Consider the following 21,645-nt stretch of genomic DNA (forward strand, 5'->3'; position numbering starts at 1 on the left):
ATAGATTTTGTTGCTTGAATTCTCTCTATCTTTAGGCCATTTCTTTCTCTTTGTTAATTTTTGTGGTTGGTTTTATGCTGGAAGGTTTCCTGAAATTATTCATGATCATTCTCTTGTGGAATTGGATGAACTTGAATTTCATTTGCTCAAACTCTTTAGAAGTATTTTTCCTCTTCTTCTGGGGCTGGGGCGGGGGGTCGGAGCGGAGGAGGGGTTTGGGGGCTAAGTACCTGGGTCTTGGACACTGCATGCCTCCCTGAGGCTGATCCCTCACTCACTTCCAAGATCTCCCCCCACACCCCCCCACCCCGCACCAGGATCTGCATCTCTGTGCCCCTGGCAGTCCCAGCTGGGAGGTCAGTAGGCTGCTTCCTCCACTGCAGCACTGCTCTCTAGTCTGCTGCAGGCTCTGCTTCTCCTCCTTGCCTGGCAGCCAGGGGCCTCCATCTGCACTCCGGGTCCCAGAATTTTTGAAACAGCTGGCTTAGTAAGTACCTTTCTCTTTTCTCTCTCTGTCATGCTAGGTCGAAATAGAGTGCTCAGTAGAAAGAACTCAGTAAATGTTGGCTGTTCTTCTTACTTGTACCTCTTAAAATTGAATGACTATCAATGCGAGACATCTTTGATTAAAGAGGGTAAGCATTCCTGTGTTTTGTCTACCACCCCAAGCTGGCAGTCTCCTTAAATCTAGTCAGTGTGGATGAGCAGCCCCTCTCAGGGTGCCGTTCAGGACCATAAAATGAATCTGTTTCGTCAGGATGGTAAAAGCCTTATGAGAACTGTGTTTTTAAATGCATTCCATGGAAAAGACATGTTATGTCATTGCGTTATCATTTTCTGAGATTTTTTCCTTAGCCGATAGAGCAAGTGCTTAAATTTGCCTCTTTTTTAAAATGCTAAAGCCTTTCGTCAGAAACCGATGATTCGACAGCATTTGCTCATAAAAATATTGTTCCTTTCAATTAGCTTTGAGTCTCTGCTGATTTCCCTGAGAATCACTCACAAAAACAGGATCCAAACACATTATCAATCTACATGTGTCCCCCAGCAGTTGAGGAGCGTTAGATTTACAATCAGTTAAACATAATGAAGTCTTCTACCTCCGTAAGGTGTGCCTCGTGTAAGGTCACCGGTGTTTGACCTTTCTTTTCAGATAGCTTCTATTTATAAGCAGATCTGTCCAGCAGCAAAAGTATGACATTTGTAGCATTTACGTTCCTTGTCCCTTCTGCTGATTTCCTTCCTGTTTGCAGCACTCTTTTATGCCTGTTCCTGACCCTACCCCTTTCTGAGTCCCTTTTCCTATGTGGAAACTCTGATTCATTTATACGCAGACCAAATGCGTAGGTTAACTCTCCCTAGTGGCTGTTTTAGTCAAATGCAACGGAAAATACGCCACTGGTTATTTGTGACTCTCTTAAATGCAGCCACTTTAGATGACTGAACATCATCTAGACAAATGCAAATGCAGATCTTCAGATCCTGGTTACCTGAACCATCCAAAAAGGCTTAGTCCTGGCTTCTTAGATTATTATAAGATATTAAATCTTGAGATTTGGACCTCAGTTAAAGACACACTGAATAACTAGGATAGGTCATTTGGTTTTGCAGATCTATTGCTCATTTAGCACAATGTTCTGTTTTCACCTTTGACCAATCTCTTCATAGCTCCAAACACATTAACCCGCCCAGACCAGGCAGCTTGGAGTCATTGCACTTTCTGCCCTGAGTAACAATAATACAGTGAGTCACCACTATCAGTTACATTTTTCTTCTCACTGTTCTCAGATCATGGACACATCTGTAATGAGGTTAGCCAAAGCTCTTCTTGCATTTTTGCCCTTTACCTCTGGCTAGACAGAGTTTTTGTGTAAGATCGGGCCCCCCTTCCCCCCACCAATATGTCCACATCCTTGCCTGTTCAGGTGTCACGTGTCCGCACGCTCTTCATTATGGACCTTTCTGGGGTTTGCTTTGCTGAGCACAGGCCGTAATCCCACGGGCTGTCCAGCAAGTCTGTAGGAGAGCCTTCCATTGGACTCTTCTGGCCAAAGCTCCCTTAGATTCTTTTTGAAGTGAGAAGGATTTTCCTAAAGTCCTATAAATTACCGTATTTTCAGGTGTGCATGATCTCAGTGGGGCATGACTTGACTACTAGGGTTCCCTTCGAGATTTTGCAGGTAGTAGGTTTTTTCTTGTTCCTGTAACAAAGACGATCACTTTATCCTCACCCTCCCATGGGCCCCCAGCTAATCTATCACCACAACCTGCTGGGTTTGTAACTTGAATACATCTGCCCGACTCCCTTCCTGCCTTCAGAATGCCAGGCCTTCTCTACTGTCTCCCAGCTGAGTTCCTATATCCAGTTTTGCCCATCTCCAACCCGTCCTTCATACAGCAGATCAAACCCATTCTCCTTCCTTTAAAATTCTTTACTGGCTCTCCATTGCTCAGGATTGGTCAGGAGAGAGACCAAGCCCCAAGCACCTTAATGTCAGTCACGTTCCTCCAGCCTCCCTCTCCACCATCAGACCTGGCTCTCCCTGCCTTGCTCAGCAGCCTCCTCCCTGAAACGCCCTCTTCCCTTTTCCTGTACCTCCTGTACCTCACTCAACTTGCTCCTGTGTACCCTTTGTGAGCTGTTCTCTTCCAAAAGCTCGATCTTGGTGGGCCCAGGCTGGGCTCAGAACCTCGTCCCCTTTGTGCTCCCACAGTTCTGGGCTCCTGCCTCTCTCGCACTGAGCATATTTCATTGGGATTTTCTGATACGAGTCTCGTGCCCATGTGAGCAGTGACTAGATCTTATTTATTTATTTTTACTTTGCGAGAGCTCGCAGGACACCTGGTGTAGGTTCATTGGGTGTTTCTGGAGCTCAACTGCACTGAGTGAAGCCAGAGGCAACGCAGCTCTCTTCTCTTTCTCTTCTTACTCCTCCTTCCCCAGTTTTACCCTCCTTGAGGCAATTTTCATTCCATGGCCCTTCCTGCTGGTGTCCAGTGTCCATGCTGCTGGCTGATGGTACAAATACCTCTGGTCACTCATCTCTCCTTTGGGTTGCAAAAGTCTCATCTAGTCATCCATCTTCTGCCTCATTTCCTGTATCTCTGTCTTGCCTCTTTAATCTCCTTTCCAGAAGCTAGTTAACTAGCTGGCTAGCTCTCATGCTATCTGTCTCTGTCTCTCTGTTTCTCTTGATAATAACTTAAGTAACAGCTTTATTGCAATATAATTCACATACCATACAATTCACCTATTGAAACTGTAAATTCAGTGGTTTCAAGTCTGTTCACAGAGTTGTGCAATCAATTTTAGAACATTTTCGTGATTCTTAAAGAAACCCTATATTTGTTAGTAGGTCCTCCTCACTTTTCCCCAAACTCCAGCCCCTGGTAACCATTAATCTGCCTTTTGTCTCTGTAGATCTGTCTATTCTGGACATTTCATATAATGGAGTCTATAATATGTGGCCTTTTGTGGTCTGGTTTCTTTCACTTGCCCTCATGTTTTCAAGGTTCATCTGATTTGTAGCGTATATAAGTACTTGAGTCCTGTATTGGTCTGCTTCAGCTGTCATAATATAATATCACTGACTGGGTGGCTTAAACAGCAGAAATTTATTTTCTCACAATTTGGGAGACTGGAAGTCCAAGACCATGGTGCCAGCAGGATTAGTTTCTGGTGATACTCTCTTCTTGGTTTGCATATGGCCGCCTTCTCTCTCTGTCCTTGCACAGTGTTTTCTCTCTGCAAAAATGTACACAGAGAGATAGCTCTAGTCTCTTCCTGTTTGTGTAAGGACACCAGTCCTATTGGATTGGGGCTCCATCCCTATGACCTTATTTGAGCTCCTTAAAGGCCTGTCTCCAAATGCAGTCACACTGAGCATTAGGGCTTCAACATACGCATTTTGGGGGAACATAATTCCATTCGTGACAATTCCTTTTCATTGCTGAATAATATTTCATTGTATGAATAGGCCACAGTTTATCTGTAAACTCATTAGCTGATAGATATTTGAATTCTTTTAGCCACTTTTGGCTGTTATTAATAATGCCACTGTAGGGGCACCTGGGTGGCTCAGTGGATTAAGCCACTGCCTTCGGCTCAGGTCATGATCTCAGGGTCCTGGGATCGAGTCCCGCATCAGGCTCTCTGCTCAGCGGGATGCCTGCTTCCCTCTCTCTCTCTCTCTCTCTCTGCCTGCCTCTCCGTCTACTTGTGATCTCTCTCTGTCAAATAAATAAATAAAATCTTTAAAAAAAATAATGCCACTGTAAACATGTCTATACAAGTTTTTGTGTAGATATTTGTCTTTGCTTTTCTTGGGTGTGTACCCAAGAGTAGGATTTCTGAGATATTGTAGGTACTCCATACTTAACATTTTCAGGGATGACTGGGTTGTTTTCCAAAGCTGTTGTACCATTTCACATTCCTATCATCAGTGCCAGATTCTGATCTCTCTACAGCGTCTCCTACATTTGTTATCATCAGCTTTTTAAATTGTAACTCTCCTCTTGGTGTGAAGTATATCTCGTTGCAGTTTTCACTTACATTTCCCTAATGACTAGTGATGTTGAGCATGGGATTATGTGCTTGTTGGAAAATTCACGTGTGTATTGGCTATTTGTATTTCTTCTTTGGAGAATTGTCTACTTGGAACCTTTGCCCATTTTTCAATTGGGTTGAGTTTCAAGAGTTCTTTGCATATTTTCAGTACAAGTCCTTTTTTATATATATGACTTGCAACATTTTTCCCCATTCTGTGGGTGTCTTTTGACTTTCTTGATTGAATCCCTTGGATTAAAAAATCCTTGGTTTGTTAATCAAGGTTGTTAATCCTTGATAAAGTCCAGTTTCTCTGTTTTTTTCCTTTTGTTGCTTATGCCTTTGTTATTATATCTAAGAAGGCCCTGCCTAACTCAAGTTCATGAAGATTTAGGTCTGTTTTTCCTTCTGAGAGTTTTAGAGTTTTGTCTCTTAAATATAGATCGGTCATCCATTTCAAGTTAAGTTTTGCATTTGGTGGGAAATGAGGGTCCAGCTACATCCTTTTGTATGTGACTCATAAGTTTTCCCAGCACTGGCACTCTTCTTTTCAGTGTTAATGATTTGGTTTTCCTGAGATGAGGAGATCATCGTCAGAGCAGAGAATATACCCTCCCCTCTGGCTGGCAGCTCATTCCATATCATTCTTATTGGCATATCTCCCTTATTTTCATCATTCTTCACACTCTGGGCTTCCACTTATATCCGGATTCACAGCTGTGCTGTGAATGTTGAAGTTGCTACTTAAGCCTGGGAGCTATAAATCTAGGGTGATCAGCCATCCTGGTCTGCCTGGTGGTGTTCAGGGGTTTCCCAAGATTTGGGACTCTAACAGCTAAAACTGGGACCACCCCTGGGTAAAGTTGAGGCATCCCTGAGCTGGTAGAGAGAATGCTCCTCTGAGCTGAGCCTTGTCCTCAAATCCAGAGAGTCAGATGTCAGCTAATCTGCAGTCATCTGAAACCTGGAGGCTAGAGGACCCTTTTCCAAGGTGGCTCACTCACACAGCTGGAAAGTGGGTGCTAGCTGCTAGCTGCTGGCAGAAGGTCTCAGTTCCCCCCATATGGGTCTCTACACAAGGCTGCTTGAGGGTTATGATATGGTGGTTGGCTTCCCCCAAGGTGAGCAGCCCAAGTGACCTGAGGAGTAAGCTGCTTACAATATAGCCCAAGGGGTTTCATGCCCTCAGTGTTCTCTGAGTCACACAGGTCAGTAGGAGGGGACTCACTGTGGAAGGGAACTATATAAGGATAAGGATGCTAGGAGGTGAAAATCATCATAGAGAACAGCCATCCTGAGGGGATCGAAGAGTTTGAGGCTGGCCTGAGATTATACACTGGACGGGCAATTGTATCAAACCCAGATCTGGAGTGTAGTCCTGAAATACACCACCTCCCTTGCTTTGTTTAATTGTGTCCTCCTTTTCTCCTGTGGGAGAGTTGCAGACTTCATACTAAAGAGTTCTGTTGACAGCTTCCCCCTGTGAAGGAAACTTGGTAAAAACAGCTGCTTTGTGTGCTTGGTCCCCAGCAAGGTGAGAGAGGAATTGTTTCTCAGCCCTGTGAACAAAGCAAATCACCTCTCTACAGAAGATCTGAGAAAAAAAGAAGCTGTTTATCAAAGCAACTAGGAAGATCAAGTAAGATCTAAAAAAAAATAAAATAGTTTGGTTCAAATAATACTTTGCCCCATATTAATTATAGGTTATTAATGTGCCAGAAAAAAAAAAGCACTTTTCCCACATAAAACTATAAGGAAGAAATGGGCCTTGACAAACCCTGAATGATTCTACTTGATTTTACCTCCGTTTAGTTCTTCCATTCCTGTAGCACTAGGGCCCACCTCTGTTCCGGCCTCACTCTCCCTTTTCTCTCAGGCTGTGGGGACTTGCAAGCCAGGGCCTCTGCTTCAGTAGGGTTGTAAGCCCCACTTGAGGAGCACTCTTTCTTTGTTTCTAAATTTCCCCCAGCACCTCGTGAAGTGCTTGTTCACGGTAGGAGTCTGTGAATACATATTGAATTGGATTAATATGCATTTACTTTTTTAAAGTCTGCTTTTCTGCCTGGGATATTAAGAATGTTGGACAATAATGGATGGACGTTTATCAATAAAATATTGAATCATAAAAGCACTATAATCTGGTTCTAGCTGATTAAGATATTTCTGCAGAGATATTTGTTTAAATATATACTCAAAGTAGAATCACAAAAGGAAAAAAGGTAAGAACAAATCTAGTGCTTCAGTTGTTATTGAAATGTGAAGATTTGCATTCTTCCAAAGATTTATCTTTCAAAAGAAAAACAGTATTACTTTGCAAGAGCAACATTTGAACATTCAGTGACAGCAAAACCTCTTTTGTTGTTCAAACAGGAATTTTTATCCTTTTTCTTGAGAAAATATTGCAAGACTATAAAGCCTTGATAAACCTAAGTGAATATACCTTGGCTTCTGTGCATGGGATTTGGATATTGGATGCTAGAAAAGACTTTTTTGGATGTTTATGAATTTTGAAGTTATTTTAATTAATTTCTCAGTTAGTGGTATATCCATTAGGAGGGTTTCTGATCAGCTATTCCAAATATAACATTCACTTACCTGTTTTTCTGGGGAGGATTCACTATGATAGGCAAAATTCTTTATCTGATACAGGCCCTTTGACAGGGAAGATACTGGTAGAGATTGGGATAGCCATTGCTCTACCATAGTGTGAGCCTATTATTGAACTGAAGACAGGAATTCTCTATTCTTTTTAAAAATTTTTGTTTTGTAATGCATTTAGGATTTTGACAAATTGCATTGAATCTATAGATTATTTTGTGTACTTTGGGCATCTTTACAATATTAATTAAGCCTTCCAATCCATAAATATAGGATGTTTTTTCATTAAAAAAAAAAAAACTTTGGTTTTGTAAAACAGCTTTATTGAGATATACTCATACGCTACATAGAACACACCCTTTTAAAGGATACGGTTCAGTGGATTTCAGCATATCCACAGAATTTTGCAACCATCACCACAATCAATTTTAGAACATCTACATGAACCCCCAAAAAAAGAAACCCTATACCCATAATCAGGCACTCCTCATTTTCCCAAGCCCCAGCCCCTGAACCACTGATCTATCTCTACAGATCTGCCTATTCTGGACATTTCATATAATAGAATCATACAATATCTGGCCTTTTGTGACTGGATGCTTTTGCTTTCTTTAATGTTTTCAAGCTCATCTGTACTATGGCATGTATCAGTACTTAATTCCCTTTAATGGTAAAAAAAATATTCTAGTGTATTGGCATCGGCATTCCACATTTTGGTTATGCATCCCTTAGTTGATGTACATTTGCATTTTTCTACCTTTTGTCTGTTAGGCACAATGCCACTATGAAATATTCATGTACAACTTTTGTGGGGACTTGTATTTTCATTTTTCTGAGGAATATACCTGGAAGTAGAATTGTTCTAGCATATGCTACCTGTATGTTTAACTTTTTGAGGAACTGCTAGATTGTTTTCCAGAGAGGGTGCACCATTTTGCATTCCTGCCATCAGTGTATGAGGTCTCACTCTCTCCATATTCTTGCGACACTTGTTAATGTCTGTCTTTTTTTAATTAATTTCAGCATAACAGAATTCATTGTTTATGCACCACACCCAGTGCTCCATGCCATATGTGCCCTCCATAATACCCGTCACCTGGCTCCCCCAACCTCCCACCCCCCGCCCCTTCAAAACCCTCAGATTGTTTCTCAGAGTCCATAGTCTCCCATGGTTCATCTCCCCCTCCAGTTTCCCTCAACTCCCTTCTCCTCTCCATCTCCCCATGTCCTCCATGTTATTTGTTATGCTCCACAAATAAGTGAAACCATATGATAATTGACTCTCTCTGCTTGACTTATTTCACTCAGCATAATCTCTTCCAGTCCAGCCCATGTTGACACAAAAGTTGGGTATTCATCCTTTCTGATGGAGGCATAATACTCAATAGTGTATATGGACCACATCTTCCTTATCCATTCGTCCGTTGAAGGGCATCTTGGTTCTTTCCACAGTTTGGCGACCATGGCCATTACTGCTATAAACATTGGGGTACAGATGGCCCTTCTTTTCACTACATCTGTATCTTTGGGGTAAATACCCAGTGGTGCAATTGCAGGGTCATAGGGAAGCTCTATTTTTAATTTCTTAAAGAATCTCCACACTGTTCTCCAAAGTGGCTGCATGTCTGTCTTTTGGATTACAGTTATTCTAGTGAGTATGAGGCGGTTTCTCGTTATAGTTTTGATTTGCATTTTCCTGATGGCCAAGGATATTATGCATCTTGCCATAGGCTTATTGGCACTCTGTATATTTTCTTTGGAGAAATATCTACTCATATGATGACCTCATTTTAAAATTCAGTTATTTTTTTCATGGTCGAGTTACATAGTTATTCATATATTTTGGGTACTAGAAAGCCGTCAGATATATATTTTGCAAACATTTTCTCCCATTCTTAGGTTGGTCCTTACCCCCCACTTCTTGGATGGTGTCTTTTGAATATAAAACTTTCACACTTTTTTCTCAGTTTTACTGAGAATTGATGCATATTACTGTACAACTTTGACACATACAGCATGATGGTATGGTTTACATATATTATGAAATGGTTGCTGTAAGAGATTCAGTTAACATCCATCTTCTCGTACAGATGCAACAAAAAGAAAGAAGAATAAAGGGAAATATGATCTCCTTGTGGTGAGAAATTTTAGGATCTAGATGATTTCTCTGTATATCATGCAGCAGTGTTAGCTGTAGTCTTCAGGGTGTACATGACATCTCCCAGTACTTATTTATCATATAACAGGAAGTTTGTCCTTTTGGCCATCTTTCTCCAGCTCCCCCTCCGGCAGCCTCCTGCTTCTGGTAACCACAAGTCTGATCTTTTTTCTGTGAATTCATTTTGTGTTTTTCTTTTTATTTTTTTTCATGGTCAAGTTACATAGTTATTCATATATTTTGGGTACTAGATGTTGTTGTTTTGTTTTAAAATTGAAGTGAAATCATACAGTATTTGTCTTTCTCTGTTTGACTTATTTCACTTAGCATAATGTCTTCAAATTCCATCCACGTTGTTGCAAATTTTCTCATTTTTATTTATTTATTTATTTATTTTTATTTATTTATTTGACAGACAGAAATCACAAGTAGGCAGAGAGGCAGGCAGAGAGAGAGGAGGAAGCAGACTCCCCGCTGAGCAGAGAGCCCGATGTGGGGCTCGATCCCAGGACCCTGGGATCACGACCCAAGCCGAAGGCAGAGGCTTTAACCCACTGAGCCACCCAGGCGCCCCAAACTTTCTCATTTTTAATGGCTGAATAATATTCCTGTGTGTGTGTGTCTGTGTAAAATAACTTCTTTATCCATTCATCTATTGACAGGTTGTTTCCATGTCTTGGCCATTGTAAATGATACTACTATGAACATGGGGGTGCACATATCTTTTTTAATGTTCCTTGCCTTTGGGTATATTCCCAGAAGTGGAATTGCTGGATCGTTTTAGTGTTTTGCGAGCTTTCTATGCTGTTTTCCATAGTTGCTGTACCAATTTCCAAACCCACCAGCAGTGCACAAGGTTTCCTTCTTCTCTGCTTCCACACCGGTATTTGTCTCTTATCTTTTCGGTGATGGCCATTCTAACAGGCATGAGGTGCTGTCTCATGGTGCTTTTAATTTTGAAAGCTTTTACTTCAGTTGAAATTCAGTTTATTTTTTTCTTTTGTTGCTTATGCTTTTTGTGTCACACATAAGAAATTATTGCCTAATTTGAGGTCAGGAAGATATATAACTATGTTTTGTTCTAAGAGTTTTATAGTTTTAGCATCTCCATTGAAGTTTCTAATCCATTTTTGAGGTTGTTTTTAAGATGACAAGATGTAGTGGTCTACAGTTCTTGTTACATATATGTACACCCAGTTGTTCCAGCACCATTTGTTGACAAACCGTTTCTTTTCCCCCTTGAATGGACACAGCAGCCTTATCGAAATGCAATTGACCATAAATATTGGATTATTTTTAGAAACTCAATTCTCTTATATTAAGCTGTGTCTGTTCTTATGCTAGTACCACACAGCCTTGATTACTCTAGCTTTGTACTGAGTTTTGGGAAATTAGATGTATAAACCCTCCAACTTTTTTTTTATTTTTCAAGAGTATTTGGACTATTCGGTGTTTTTTTTTAATTTCCACATGAATTTTAGGATCAGCTTTTCAGTTTATGCAAAGAAGCCAGCTAGAATTTTGGTAGGGATTGCATTGATCTGTAGATCAGTGTGGAGAGTAGTGCCATTTTAACAACAGTGAATGTTCTAATGTATGGACATAGAATGTTTTCTGTTTGTGTATTCTCTAATTTATTTTAATAATGTTTTAGTTTTCAGAGAATTTGTTTTACACTTTGTTTGTTAAGTTTATTCCTGGTGCAGCCACCTTAAAAATATAGATAAACCCCCACATTTTCTCAGATTCACATTTAGTATTAAGAAAATACTCAGGTAATTTTGATTTATAGTAAAGCAAAATGAAATATCACGGACTAGCTTTTTCATTAAATAGATTTATAGTCTAGAAGCAGCACATTTCATACTTTCAACCATGCTGGTATAAGTAAAATTCATACAGACCAAAACCCCAAAAACCTCTACCTTGGTTCTCACACACAGTTAACCCTTCAAGAATGTGGGGATTAGGAGCACCAATTCCCCAGTGCAATAAAAAATATGTGTGTTAATTTTGTCTCCCCAAATACTTTACTATTGTTAGATGTTGACCAGAAGCCAACATACAGTTGATTAACACGTATTTTGTATTTTATACATATTATGTACTGTATTCTTACAATAGAATAAGCTAGAGAAAAGAAAATGTTATTAAGAAAATCATAAGGAAGAGAAAATACTTTTGCAATACTGTACTGTATTTATTGAAAAAAAGAAAACACATATAAGTGGACCCATACAGTTCAAACCTGTACTGTTTAAAGTCCAACTGTAATTGGAACTTTACCAGTGAGGTGATTGCATAGCTACCTTAGACAATGAGATGGAATGCCCTCATTTGCTTCTCTTTCACAGTGGAGATTGGTAATGCCACAAACATACCTCGAGAGGATGTAAAAAGCTTTATTACCTATATAACATAGGTACATAGTCATGTTTCCAGGGAGAGCAGAGCACATCTTCCAAGGAGGTCCAAATGGCTTGAAAGAGAGCAAAGAAAGGAGATTCATTTGGAGTTTTTTAGTGGTGAGGGAGTGGGGTATGGTGAGTGCTCCATACTCAGGCCAGTGTTTGAGTGGTTTGACTTCCCACAGGTGCCAAGAGGGGAATACCACACTTGCCTGTGAGCCTTCTCAGATGGGAGGAGCCAGAGAGCCCTGATGTTTGGTGATTGAAATGTGCTGTATTTAATTGAATTTGAAGTTATTTAGTAAGCCATTATAGTGCTCTATGAGGCTTGCAGTCTAAGGCCATTAAGGAAGGTAAAAGGTCCATTGAATGTCTTGTCCAAGAGCCCAGTGTTAATTATTCTGAGAAGCAAAATGATTGTCTTGTTCACTATCAGTAATTTTTGGAACTCCAGAAGTGGATAAGGACTGTCATGGTGAGAGCTTGCATTGCGGCTGTAGGGAGTGTAGAAATATGTGTGACCTTAATTTTATTGTTTGGGTCTCTGTAACATAAAAAGATTCTCATTTATTTAAAATTTAACCCTAAATTTTAGGGAGCACAACTCTGAATAAGGAATTGCTGCTGCCACTGGCTGGACCAAACAGCCAGACAATGGCCCAAGAGTGTACAAACGTGCAGATGGGTCTGACTTTGACCAGAGTATCCAGTGTTAGGTGATTTAGAGTTTGTCTAATTGTAGTACACTTGGGTTGTATCCTTTTCAGGAACATCTTGGTTACAGGATGAAAAGCAGCAGCTTGTGTCATGTGTGACAGTTAGGGGTCCTCCTGTATGAAGTGTACCAACTCCCACTGCTGTTCATCAGTTGATTCTAAGAGGTTCTACAGGTAGCCAGTGGGTCTGGGGAGAAGAGTGATGTCCTCTAACACAGTGACATCAGACAAGGGACTAAGGAAAGGGAGGCTACTGCCTTCTGCAGGTGGGCTATGCCATAGGGCCCAGGTTTAGTTCCATCCTGTAGCAAGAAGTACAGGCTACCTATGCTGAGTTTATGGGATGCTACTTTTATAACCTAAGACATATTGGGGACCTTGGTATGGAGGGTCACAGGTTCAGGGCAGATGAGAGCTTTATTTTTCAGGAGAGACCAGTAGGTGCCCAGCCAGTGCTACTCTGATATTCTATATTGCAGGGCCAAGGAGGTCAGTTTCTTAGACCAGAAACCCATGAGCAACTTATAATCACTACTGGTGATCTAGGAACTCCAGAAGGGATGAGAGAGGTTGCTAAAGTCTCTACAGTGAAAGTGTCTCTGAGGGCACTAATGAAAGTATGTGCTGATTGCACTTTGGACAGATTCTAGAGCCTTTTGTTGGAAGGGATCCCACCAAAGGTGAGCCACTTTGCAAGTAACAGCATAAATGGGCTTAAGTAAAATTTGCAGATGAAGAATATTTTACCTCCCAAGCCCAAAGGAGTCTAAAAGACCCCAGGGTTCTTTTAATATTTTGGGTATTGAAACAATCACTAGCAGTTTTATGACAGTGTCAGGGATGGAGTACCCCACAGTTTACCAAATAACTTGTAAGAATTTAATTAGGGTGGCAGGGCCTTGCACACAGTGTTAGACGGTGGCCTATCCCTTTTTGATGTGTGTCTTTGTATTTATATGTCTTGAATGAGTGTGTCATATAAATATCCTCAAAGGAAGATGTCATCATTGTAGTATCAGACCTATGCTCCTGGAGAAAGGTGGATCCAGTTAAGATCTAGCCCATAAAGATTGTGTGCAATCACAAGGCTGTGGAGGTCCTGTGGGGGTAGCCGCTATGTAAAGGTATGTTGTGTCCTTTCAGAAGTGAAGGAAAACTGGGACTGAGGAACTAAGAATGGGCCAGATTGTCTTGTTAAATGAGCAGTAGGGTCTTATATAACGTGTTTCAATTCTTGCAGGCCTTGCTTTAATTTATAGCAATTCCTATTAACTGCTTTAACTTGAGGTATGGTCAGTAGGGTTCCATTTTGTCAAGCCAAGTTTTTATGGGTCAAAACTTTAATCTTTTTTCTCTTAATTTATTAATCACAGAGTGTCCATGGCCACTATGGGATATTTTAGGGCAGTGGATGCTCTGACTCTGGGAAATTGAGGCAAGATGATAATTCTCATAGTTAAGATGAAGCATATCTATGTTTCCTTTACTTCTCATTCATTAACTCCCGTAAGATTATAGAACATTATGGGGGATATATTATTTAAGATTAATGAGATCCCCAGGTATAACTATAGTTTGAGCCCCAGTATTGATTAAAGTCATAAAGTTTTGCCAATTAGTACATTTAAGGAGACGTTAAGATTAATTCAGAAGCTATGTAATGGATGTACAAAAGTCAGTGCCCTTTTATCTTTTGGAGTATAAACTCTTTTAGTAAATTTTCAATTTCCAATTGGGTCCATGTGTAGACATCTTTTTCAGTTTTGTTTTGTTTTTAATTCTGCCAAAACCAGACTTCTTCCCTTCTCCTTCCTCCACCCCTGAATTCCTTTCTCCCTTGTTTTTACTGTGGGTTCTCTCTACTCCCCTTATATTTGTAGAACCCCCCATCCCACCCCGCCACCCAGCCGAGAGCTTCTGATCAGTATCATGAGGGTTGGAGGACTCTCCCATGACAGTGTTATTTTATAGGATTTAAGGATCCCAAGCTTAAGGAGGATTTGAGTTAACCCTGTGCTACAGAGATGCCCTGGATGTTTTTCTCTCTAACCTCGAGGATCACGACTTTTGTTGGGACAGACACATAGGCAGCAGCAGCAACAGAGGTAATTAAGGGGCCTGCGGAGACATTTGCTTTCAGGAGTGCAGACCTAAGCACTTCACAAACTGCTTTTTCTCTTTTGGGTGTGGTTTTTCCCTCTAAGGACTGCTTTTTCATGAGTGACCACCCAGTGGACCTGTATGCAGCAAAAGGTAGTCTTTCTCCCAAGCCTGGCATCAGTTAGCAACCACATTCTAACACACAGGTGCAGGCCAAGATACGTGACCCAAGGCCACACAAAGGACCCCATCCCAATCACATTCCTGTCTCTGAAAAACCAAATAATTATTGAAACTTCCAACGAGGGTCAGGTTAATCTGTGACAGAGGTTTTGTAGGACTCAATGCAGATCAGAGCAGCACAGCTCAAAGCACAGGCTAGCCATCAAGCAGCCGCTCCAAGTGCATGCTTTCTTTCCTGTTTTTTTGTTTTTTGTTTTTGTGTTTTTTAGATTTATTTATTTATTTTAGAGAGAGACAGAGAGCCGCACAAGCAGAAGGGGCAAAGGGAGAGGGAAAGAGAACTCAAGCAGATTCTGCACACGGCACAGAGCCCAATATGTAACTCGATCTCACGACCCTGAGGTCACAACCTGAGTCAAAACCGAGTGTCAGGCCCTTAATCAACTGCACCACCCAGGTGGCCCAGTATGTGTTTTCTATTAGGCAGCAGGGTCAGCTAGCAAGCAAAACATGAAGAAAGGCTCTCGGTGGTGGGGGTCATTGTCTCAGCACCCTGGTCATACCAGCTGTTGTTGTGGTCACCCTGAAGAGATAGGGTGGACCTCCACCCAACGTTTGGTTTGGATGTCAAGACCGATGATGCCATATACAAAGTGGCTTAAGAGGGACTTTATTACTCACATAACTGAGGTGTCTGGGGAGAGCAGTGAAGACCTCTCAAACACGTATGAAATGACTTTTGAGAGAGCGAGGGAGGGACACTGACTCAACTTACTTTATTGTTATCAAGGTGGAATTCTCAAGGATGTAGGAAGGGGCTTGTGTAGTTTGACTTGCCTGCCAGAGCCAAAGGAGGCAGTCCTGGGCTTTTGTATCAGCTTTTCCAGATATGGGGTAGGAAGGGGGTGGGCAGTATAAAAAGAGTGTGGTGTTTGAAACCTGATAGTCGTTAGAAGTCAAACATTAAAAAAAAAGGGGGGGGGGGAGTCCAACCCTTTACTACATTTCCTAAATATTTTATTTTGTTGATGCTACTGTAAATGAAAATATATTACTTTCATTTTGGATTAGTTATTGCCAATACATAGAAATACAATTGATTTTTGTATATTGAACTCATTTATTATAAGGTTTTAGTAGATTTCATAAGGTTTTCTGTATTCAGGATTGTGTGATCTACAGATGAAGTTTTGCTTCTTGTTTCCAACCTGCATGCCTTTTAATTTTCTTGCTCAATTGTCCTGATTAAAACTTTCCATAAAATACTGAGTAGAAGTGATGAGAGCAGACATCCTTGGCTTGTTCCTGATCAATGGGGGAAGCATTTGTTCTTTTTCCATTGACTACGATATTAGCTGTGGATTTTTTTTTCCATCCCCTTATCAAGTTGAGGACATTTTTCTATTATTTCTAGTTTGTTCAACATTTTGTCATGAAATGTTCTTGGACGTTTTCAAGTGACATGTCTGCATCTACTGAGATGATCATGTGATTCTTCTTTGTTCTCTTCATGTGGCATAGTCCGCCGATTTCCATGTTGAAATCAGTTGAACCAGTCTTTCATTCTGGGGAATAAATCTCACTTGGTTATGGTATGTAACTGATTTTTATATGTAACTGATTTCAGCTTGCTATACTTTGGTGAGAATTTTGCATCTGTAAGCATTTTCTTTTTTTCATGATATTTTTGTCTGATTTGGTTATCAAGTAACAGTGGTCTCAGAATGAGTTTGGAAGTGTTTCTCTATCTTCCCCATCCTCCCTGGAATAATTTGTGAAGAACGGTACAAATTCCTTAAATGCTTGATAAAATTCTCTATTGATGGCATTTGGGTCTGGGATTTTTTTTTTTTTGGAGGAAATTTTTAGATTAGTAATTCAATTTCTTTGCTGTAAGTATATTCAGATTTTCTGTATCTTTTTTTTTCTTTGTGTTTTTTCTGGAGCATGTTCATTTCACTAGTTGTTCATAATATTCCCTTATAATTCTTTTTAGTTTTGTAAGATTAGTAGTGATGTCCTTTCTTTCATTCCTCATTTAACAAGTTGAGTCTTCTTTCCTTTTTACTTGATCATTGTAACTAAAGGTTTGTCAACATTGTTGATCATTCTAAAAGCCAAATTAGGTTTTATTGAATTTCTCTTTTACTTTTCTATTTTGTTGTGTTTATTACCATTGTAATATTTACTGTTTCCTTCCTTCTGCTTACATTTAGTTTGCTCTTCTTTCTTCAGTGTCTTTAGATGGAAGATTATTTTATTGATGTGACATCTTTCTTCTTTTTTAATATGGACATTATAGAGCACTGCAGTGATTTTTGCTCTTATGGCCTATCTCGGCCTTTGGGAAAATCACTTAGTTATGACTCTGCTGGGGGAGTGTGGTTATCTAGGTGATCTAGGAGTGCCAGTCCTGATTTACAGGTGGGTGCTATGCTGGGGCACTAGCTTCTGTCCTTCTCCCTTTACCTCTCCTGATATTGAACCCCTAGCCTGCAAGTGAGCCAGGGCAACAGTGATTAGGGCCCCAGTATTTTTGAGTTGCTGTGCCTCTGTCCTTTTACTTGGGGCTGGAGTGAAGGAAGGGCCCCCAACCTCTTAGCCTTTTGTTTCCATGTCATTTAGTCTCTGCAACGTGGACCTGGTGGGAGGGCATAGGGAAGGGAAATGGTGGTGGCCTGCCTCTCCCAGTGAGATATGGTAGCTCTTAACCAGGGGGAGAGGAATGCTGTTGCCTTGGTCCCAGCCACCCAGAGCAGAGCTTTCATCATGCTGAGATGGACAAGGTTACAGAGGAGGAAAGGAGTGGGTTAGGCTCAAGGGTCATCCAATCTGACTGTTCATACTGAGATTTAGTAGATTTCCATATATAAATGTTTCTTTATTTGCTATACACCCTTAAAACAATTTCTAGAACCTTTAAATGGTGGTGGTTTTTTTTAAATAATTTTTTTACTAATTATGGTTGTTTCACTGGAGAAAGTGTCCATGAAGCTTCTCAGCTTCTCATGCCACCATCATGGACGATGACTCTCTTATGTGTCTGCTCAGTTTTCTTTAACATTAATTGTTATCATTTGTTTATTGAGGGCTTATTTTGCACTTTGATACACTATTTCCATCAAAGACAGTATTCTTGAATAGTCCAAGGACACTACGTACTTGAAAAAATATATTCCTCCGACATGCTGCTCTTGAGAAATAGTAAAGTACACATTTTTATAAGTAAATTCCTTTTATGAGAAACTAAGATTAAATTAAGGCACATTCAGTCAGAGCAGCCATATGTAAAGAAGAGCACCTCTCCCAGGCTGATACGGCATCTTCTGTTGACATCGTCACCCCTAAGTGTGCTCCATGGGTTACCTCAATGAGAATGATGGAGGTGCTTGTTTAGATAGTGAAGTTTAGAGCCCCATTCCAGCATAGTTCTCATTCAGGAGAGACCAGTGGAGGTACTCAACTCACACAGCAGGCTATATTAGTGTCATGCAAGCTTGGCTACTGCAGATTTAGCTTAATTTGATTGAATAATTTGTCAAAACCAAATGGTTTTGCTAGGCACTGATGGTTTCCAAAGAATGAGACCTGTTCTTCCAAACCCTGAAGGTATGTAAACTATTTGTGAGATGTATCTGGTTGAATGAGAGGCCACTGGATAGTAATTTCATGTATGGATTACATTAAATTTAGAAAAATTATGTAGGCAGTTGGGGTAAGACATACTTCTACAAGTAGCCTACACACACACACACACACACACACACACATTTTCACAATATGTGCCTTTAATAAAAGGGAAAGATGGGAGGTGCCTGGGTGGCTCAGTGGCTTAAGCCTCTGCCTTCGGCTCAGGTCATGATCTCGGGGTCCTGGGATTGAGACCCACGTTGGGCTCTCTGCTCAGCAGGGAGCCTGCTTACCCCCCTCTCTCTGCCTACTTGTAATCTCTCTCTGTGTGTCAAATAAATAATATATTAAAAAATAAAAGGGAAAGATTGACTAAGGAAAGTGAAAGCCCAGAACTCCCTTAGACTATTTCTTGGGAAGCGTCTTGTCTACTTGGGTTTCTTTTCTACTTGGGTTCTTGTGTTGTTGAGATCCCTCTCTACATGTTCAGGCTATCTTTCTACCAATGACATGAACAATCATTAAATGTAAGTAAGGATAGGATAGAATAAATTCCTCTTTGAATATTTTCAGTGCCTTTATTGTCTTAAGTAATGATTTAAAAATCTTAGTTTTCATTTTGTTTAAGGAATTTATTTATTTGTTTGTTTATTTATGAGAGAGACTCCACATGTACAAGTGCCTAAGCTGGGGTAGGGGTAGAGGGAAAGGGAAAGAATCTTAAGCAGAATCCTGACTGAGCATGGAGCCCTATGCAGAGCTTGATCCCACATCCCTGAGATCATATCCTGAGCCAAAATCAAGAGGTGGATGCTCAACTGACTGAGCCACCCAGTAGTGTCTAGCTTTCATTCTTAAATAAATAGTAAATGAATGTTTATTATAGGCCAAGGTATTCTATTAGGAATTGTGATCTTTCCTTCATTCTGAAATATGAGTTTTCTAGAAAAAAAATCTATTCATATTCTTCTCACTTGATTTTGTGTCCTTTTAAATCAGTTATTGATTAACTGGGTTTGGAAAGAAGTTATACTCTTTTCCTCTATAACTGAAGTTAGTATCAAAACATGATGAAATGATTATTATACATGATTATTGAAATCACATGTGACTGTTTAACATCTGTTTTACTGATATACAAATGCAATCCAAAATTGCATTGGTATAAATTTATTGTAAAAATGTATCTGATATATGGGGACACTTTCATTGTCCTGGGGATATCATCTCAGAGTATGAAAAATGATAGAACAGCAATTGAAGGCATTGACCTGACATTTAATTGATGCTACAGAAGGGCCATTACTACTTATTAAACAGTGATTATTTCTTATCATATTTGAACATTTTTCCCAAGCAGAAGAACAGAACTGAATTGGGAATATTACAACCCCAGATCCCTGTTCCCTCTTCCCTCTGCACTCATCTGATTCTTCCTCTTCCTAGTCCTGACCCAGAAGTCAGGACACCATAGTTGTGCATATTCTGCTTTCATCTGGGTATACAACTGGCTACAGCCTCACTCCTAGGGGGATTCCTGTAGAGGAAGAGGCACCATTGGACCAGACTGGCCTCTATTGGTTCTCCATGGATTTCCATACATAGATTTATTTCTAATGTAGATTCCTCATTGATTTTTAGAAATCAATTTTTAAAAAGAAATGTTTTTTTTTAAATTATTATTCTGCAACCTGGTTAATCTTTCAGTAGATAATAAAGAATGAGGAACATTCCTGAAGGGTCTGTATATCAGCACTCATAGTAAATAGTGCAGGTGAAAGTTGCTAAATGGCTTGACTGGGACAATTATACAGAATATTAGGACGTTTGACTCTTTTTCCTTTTAAGGAATATTAAAGAGCATTTGTGTGTGATAACATCCTGGTTCTGTCTGATATTGAAAGTCTTCTTATAGTGTGGAGATGATCATTGCAGTGGCCATGAACAGAGCCCAATTTGGATATAATCATGCTGAGATGGTAGATTTATAGCATGATGTTTTATTATTTCAAAATTAGCTGGCTTTGCACATATCTGGGAACTAATTTTGAAGTTTAGCTTATTTTTTGAATTTTAGTTTAACACAAAAACAGATCATGGAGAAAAGAGAAAAATACTAACACTAATTGGAGCATCTATAAAGTTCTGTTACAAGCAATAATATTTATATTTCACCTTTGAGGCCACTTTTATCATCTCCAGTCCTTCTGTGGGAGGAAACTGTAGTTCTAAAGTGTCGGGTGAACTCCCCAAGGTTATGCGGCTAGTAAATGACAGAGACTGGATTTCAACCCCAAGAGCTCTGCAGTCTGTGCCCACCTCATTCTTACAACCAACAGAATGTTAGCAAAAGATTCTTTGTACATGCTTCCATGAATTATCATATACTGTTTAAAATTCCTGACGAATAGTTGCCACGAAGGTGCTCTTTGCCCACTGCATGTCAGATTTCAAGATGTATGTCAATTTCACAGTTCTAGGGTAACGTGCAACAGTAAGTGTTCATTCCATTCAGCTTCCTAAGCACTGTATACCTTTATTTATGGTCATATCATAGGACTAGCTGTCTGTTCTTGTCTCACCTGCCTGCTGCCTCTCCTTCTATTTGAGTTCCGTGAAGCTCTCACTGTGAGGGGCCTTTCTCATAAAGGTGTGTTTGTGAATGTGCTTAAGCACATCCTACAAGATTAATTGTGGCCTGTTTATGATAGAGCCATATTAATATTCACTGTCCTTGTATTCTCTATCTTGTTGTCAACTGATTTTGTTTGTTTGGCTTGGTTTTCGTTCACTATAGCGGATTTAAAGAAAGCCTCCGGTTCAAATGCTGCAAAATCCAATCTACCCAAATCTGGACTTCGTCCTCCCGGATACTCACGTCTCCCCGCAGCCAAGCTGGCGGCGTTTGGCTTTGTGCGGAGCTCCAGCGTGTCTTCGGTCTCCAGCACCCAGTCTGTGGACAGCGCACAGCCTGAGCAGAGCCGGCTGGCCAACCGTAAGTGGGCGGGGCGCTGCTCCCCTGTGGGATACGCCCCTCTGGCGTTCCTGGGGCAGGTGGACGGGCATGTGGGTCTAATAGTTTCATTTCTTTGTGTATGAAAGATTTGATTTAGCTATTTTAATCTACCATTGTTAGGATTTTAGAAAATAATCTACTGAAGAAAAAAAAGCTGTTTGGCCCTATCCTTTTTCAGTTACGAGGAGTTGACGTGCTAGAAAAGGACGTTTAAATATAGAAAATGACTTATCCAGGGACTGATTCCAGGAGCCCTTTGCTCCATGGATTCTACATAAGTCAAAGAAAGA

At 40.4% G+C, this 21,645-nt stretch overlaps 1 protein-coding gene across 1 annotated transcript in view; it reads left to right on the plus strand.

The window, feature by feature from the left end:
- The window catches only part of LOC111158574 (microtubule associated scaffold protein 2), a 586,722-nt gene that overhangs the window by 206,646 nt on the left and 358,431 nt on the right, over nucleotides 1-21,645 (plus strand). Inside the window, exon 4 of the mRNA XM_022520694.1 lies at nucleotides 21,137-21,334. Within this exon, the coding sequence (XP_022376402.1) occupies nucleotides 21,137-21,334 (198 nt within the window). The remainder of the gene's footprint in view (nucleotides 1-21,136; nucleotides 21,335-21,645) is intronic.

Source organism: Enhydra lutris, unplaced genomic scaffold (genome assembly GCF_002288905.1).
Source record: "Enhydra lutris kenyoni isolate GAN:26980312 unplaced genomic scaffold, ASM228890v2 scaffoldscaffold60, whole genome shotgun sequence".
NCBI classification, from domain to species: domain Eukaryota; kingdom Metazoa; phylum Chordata; class Mammalia; order Carnivora; family Mustelidae; genus Enhydra; species Enhydra lutris.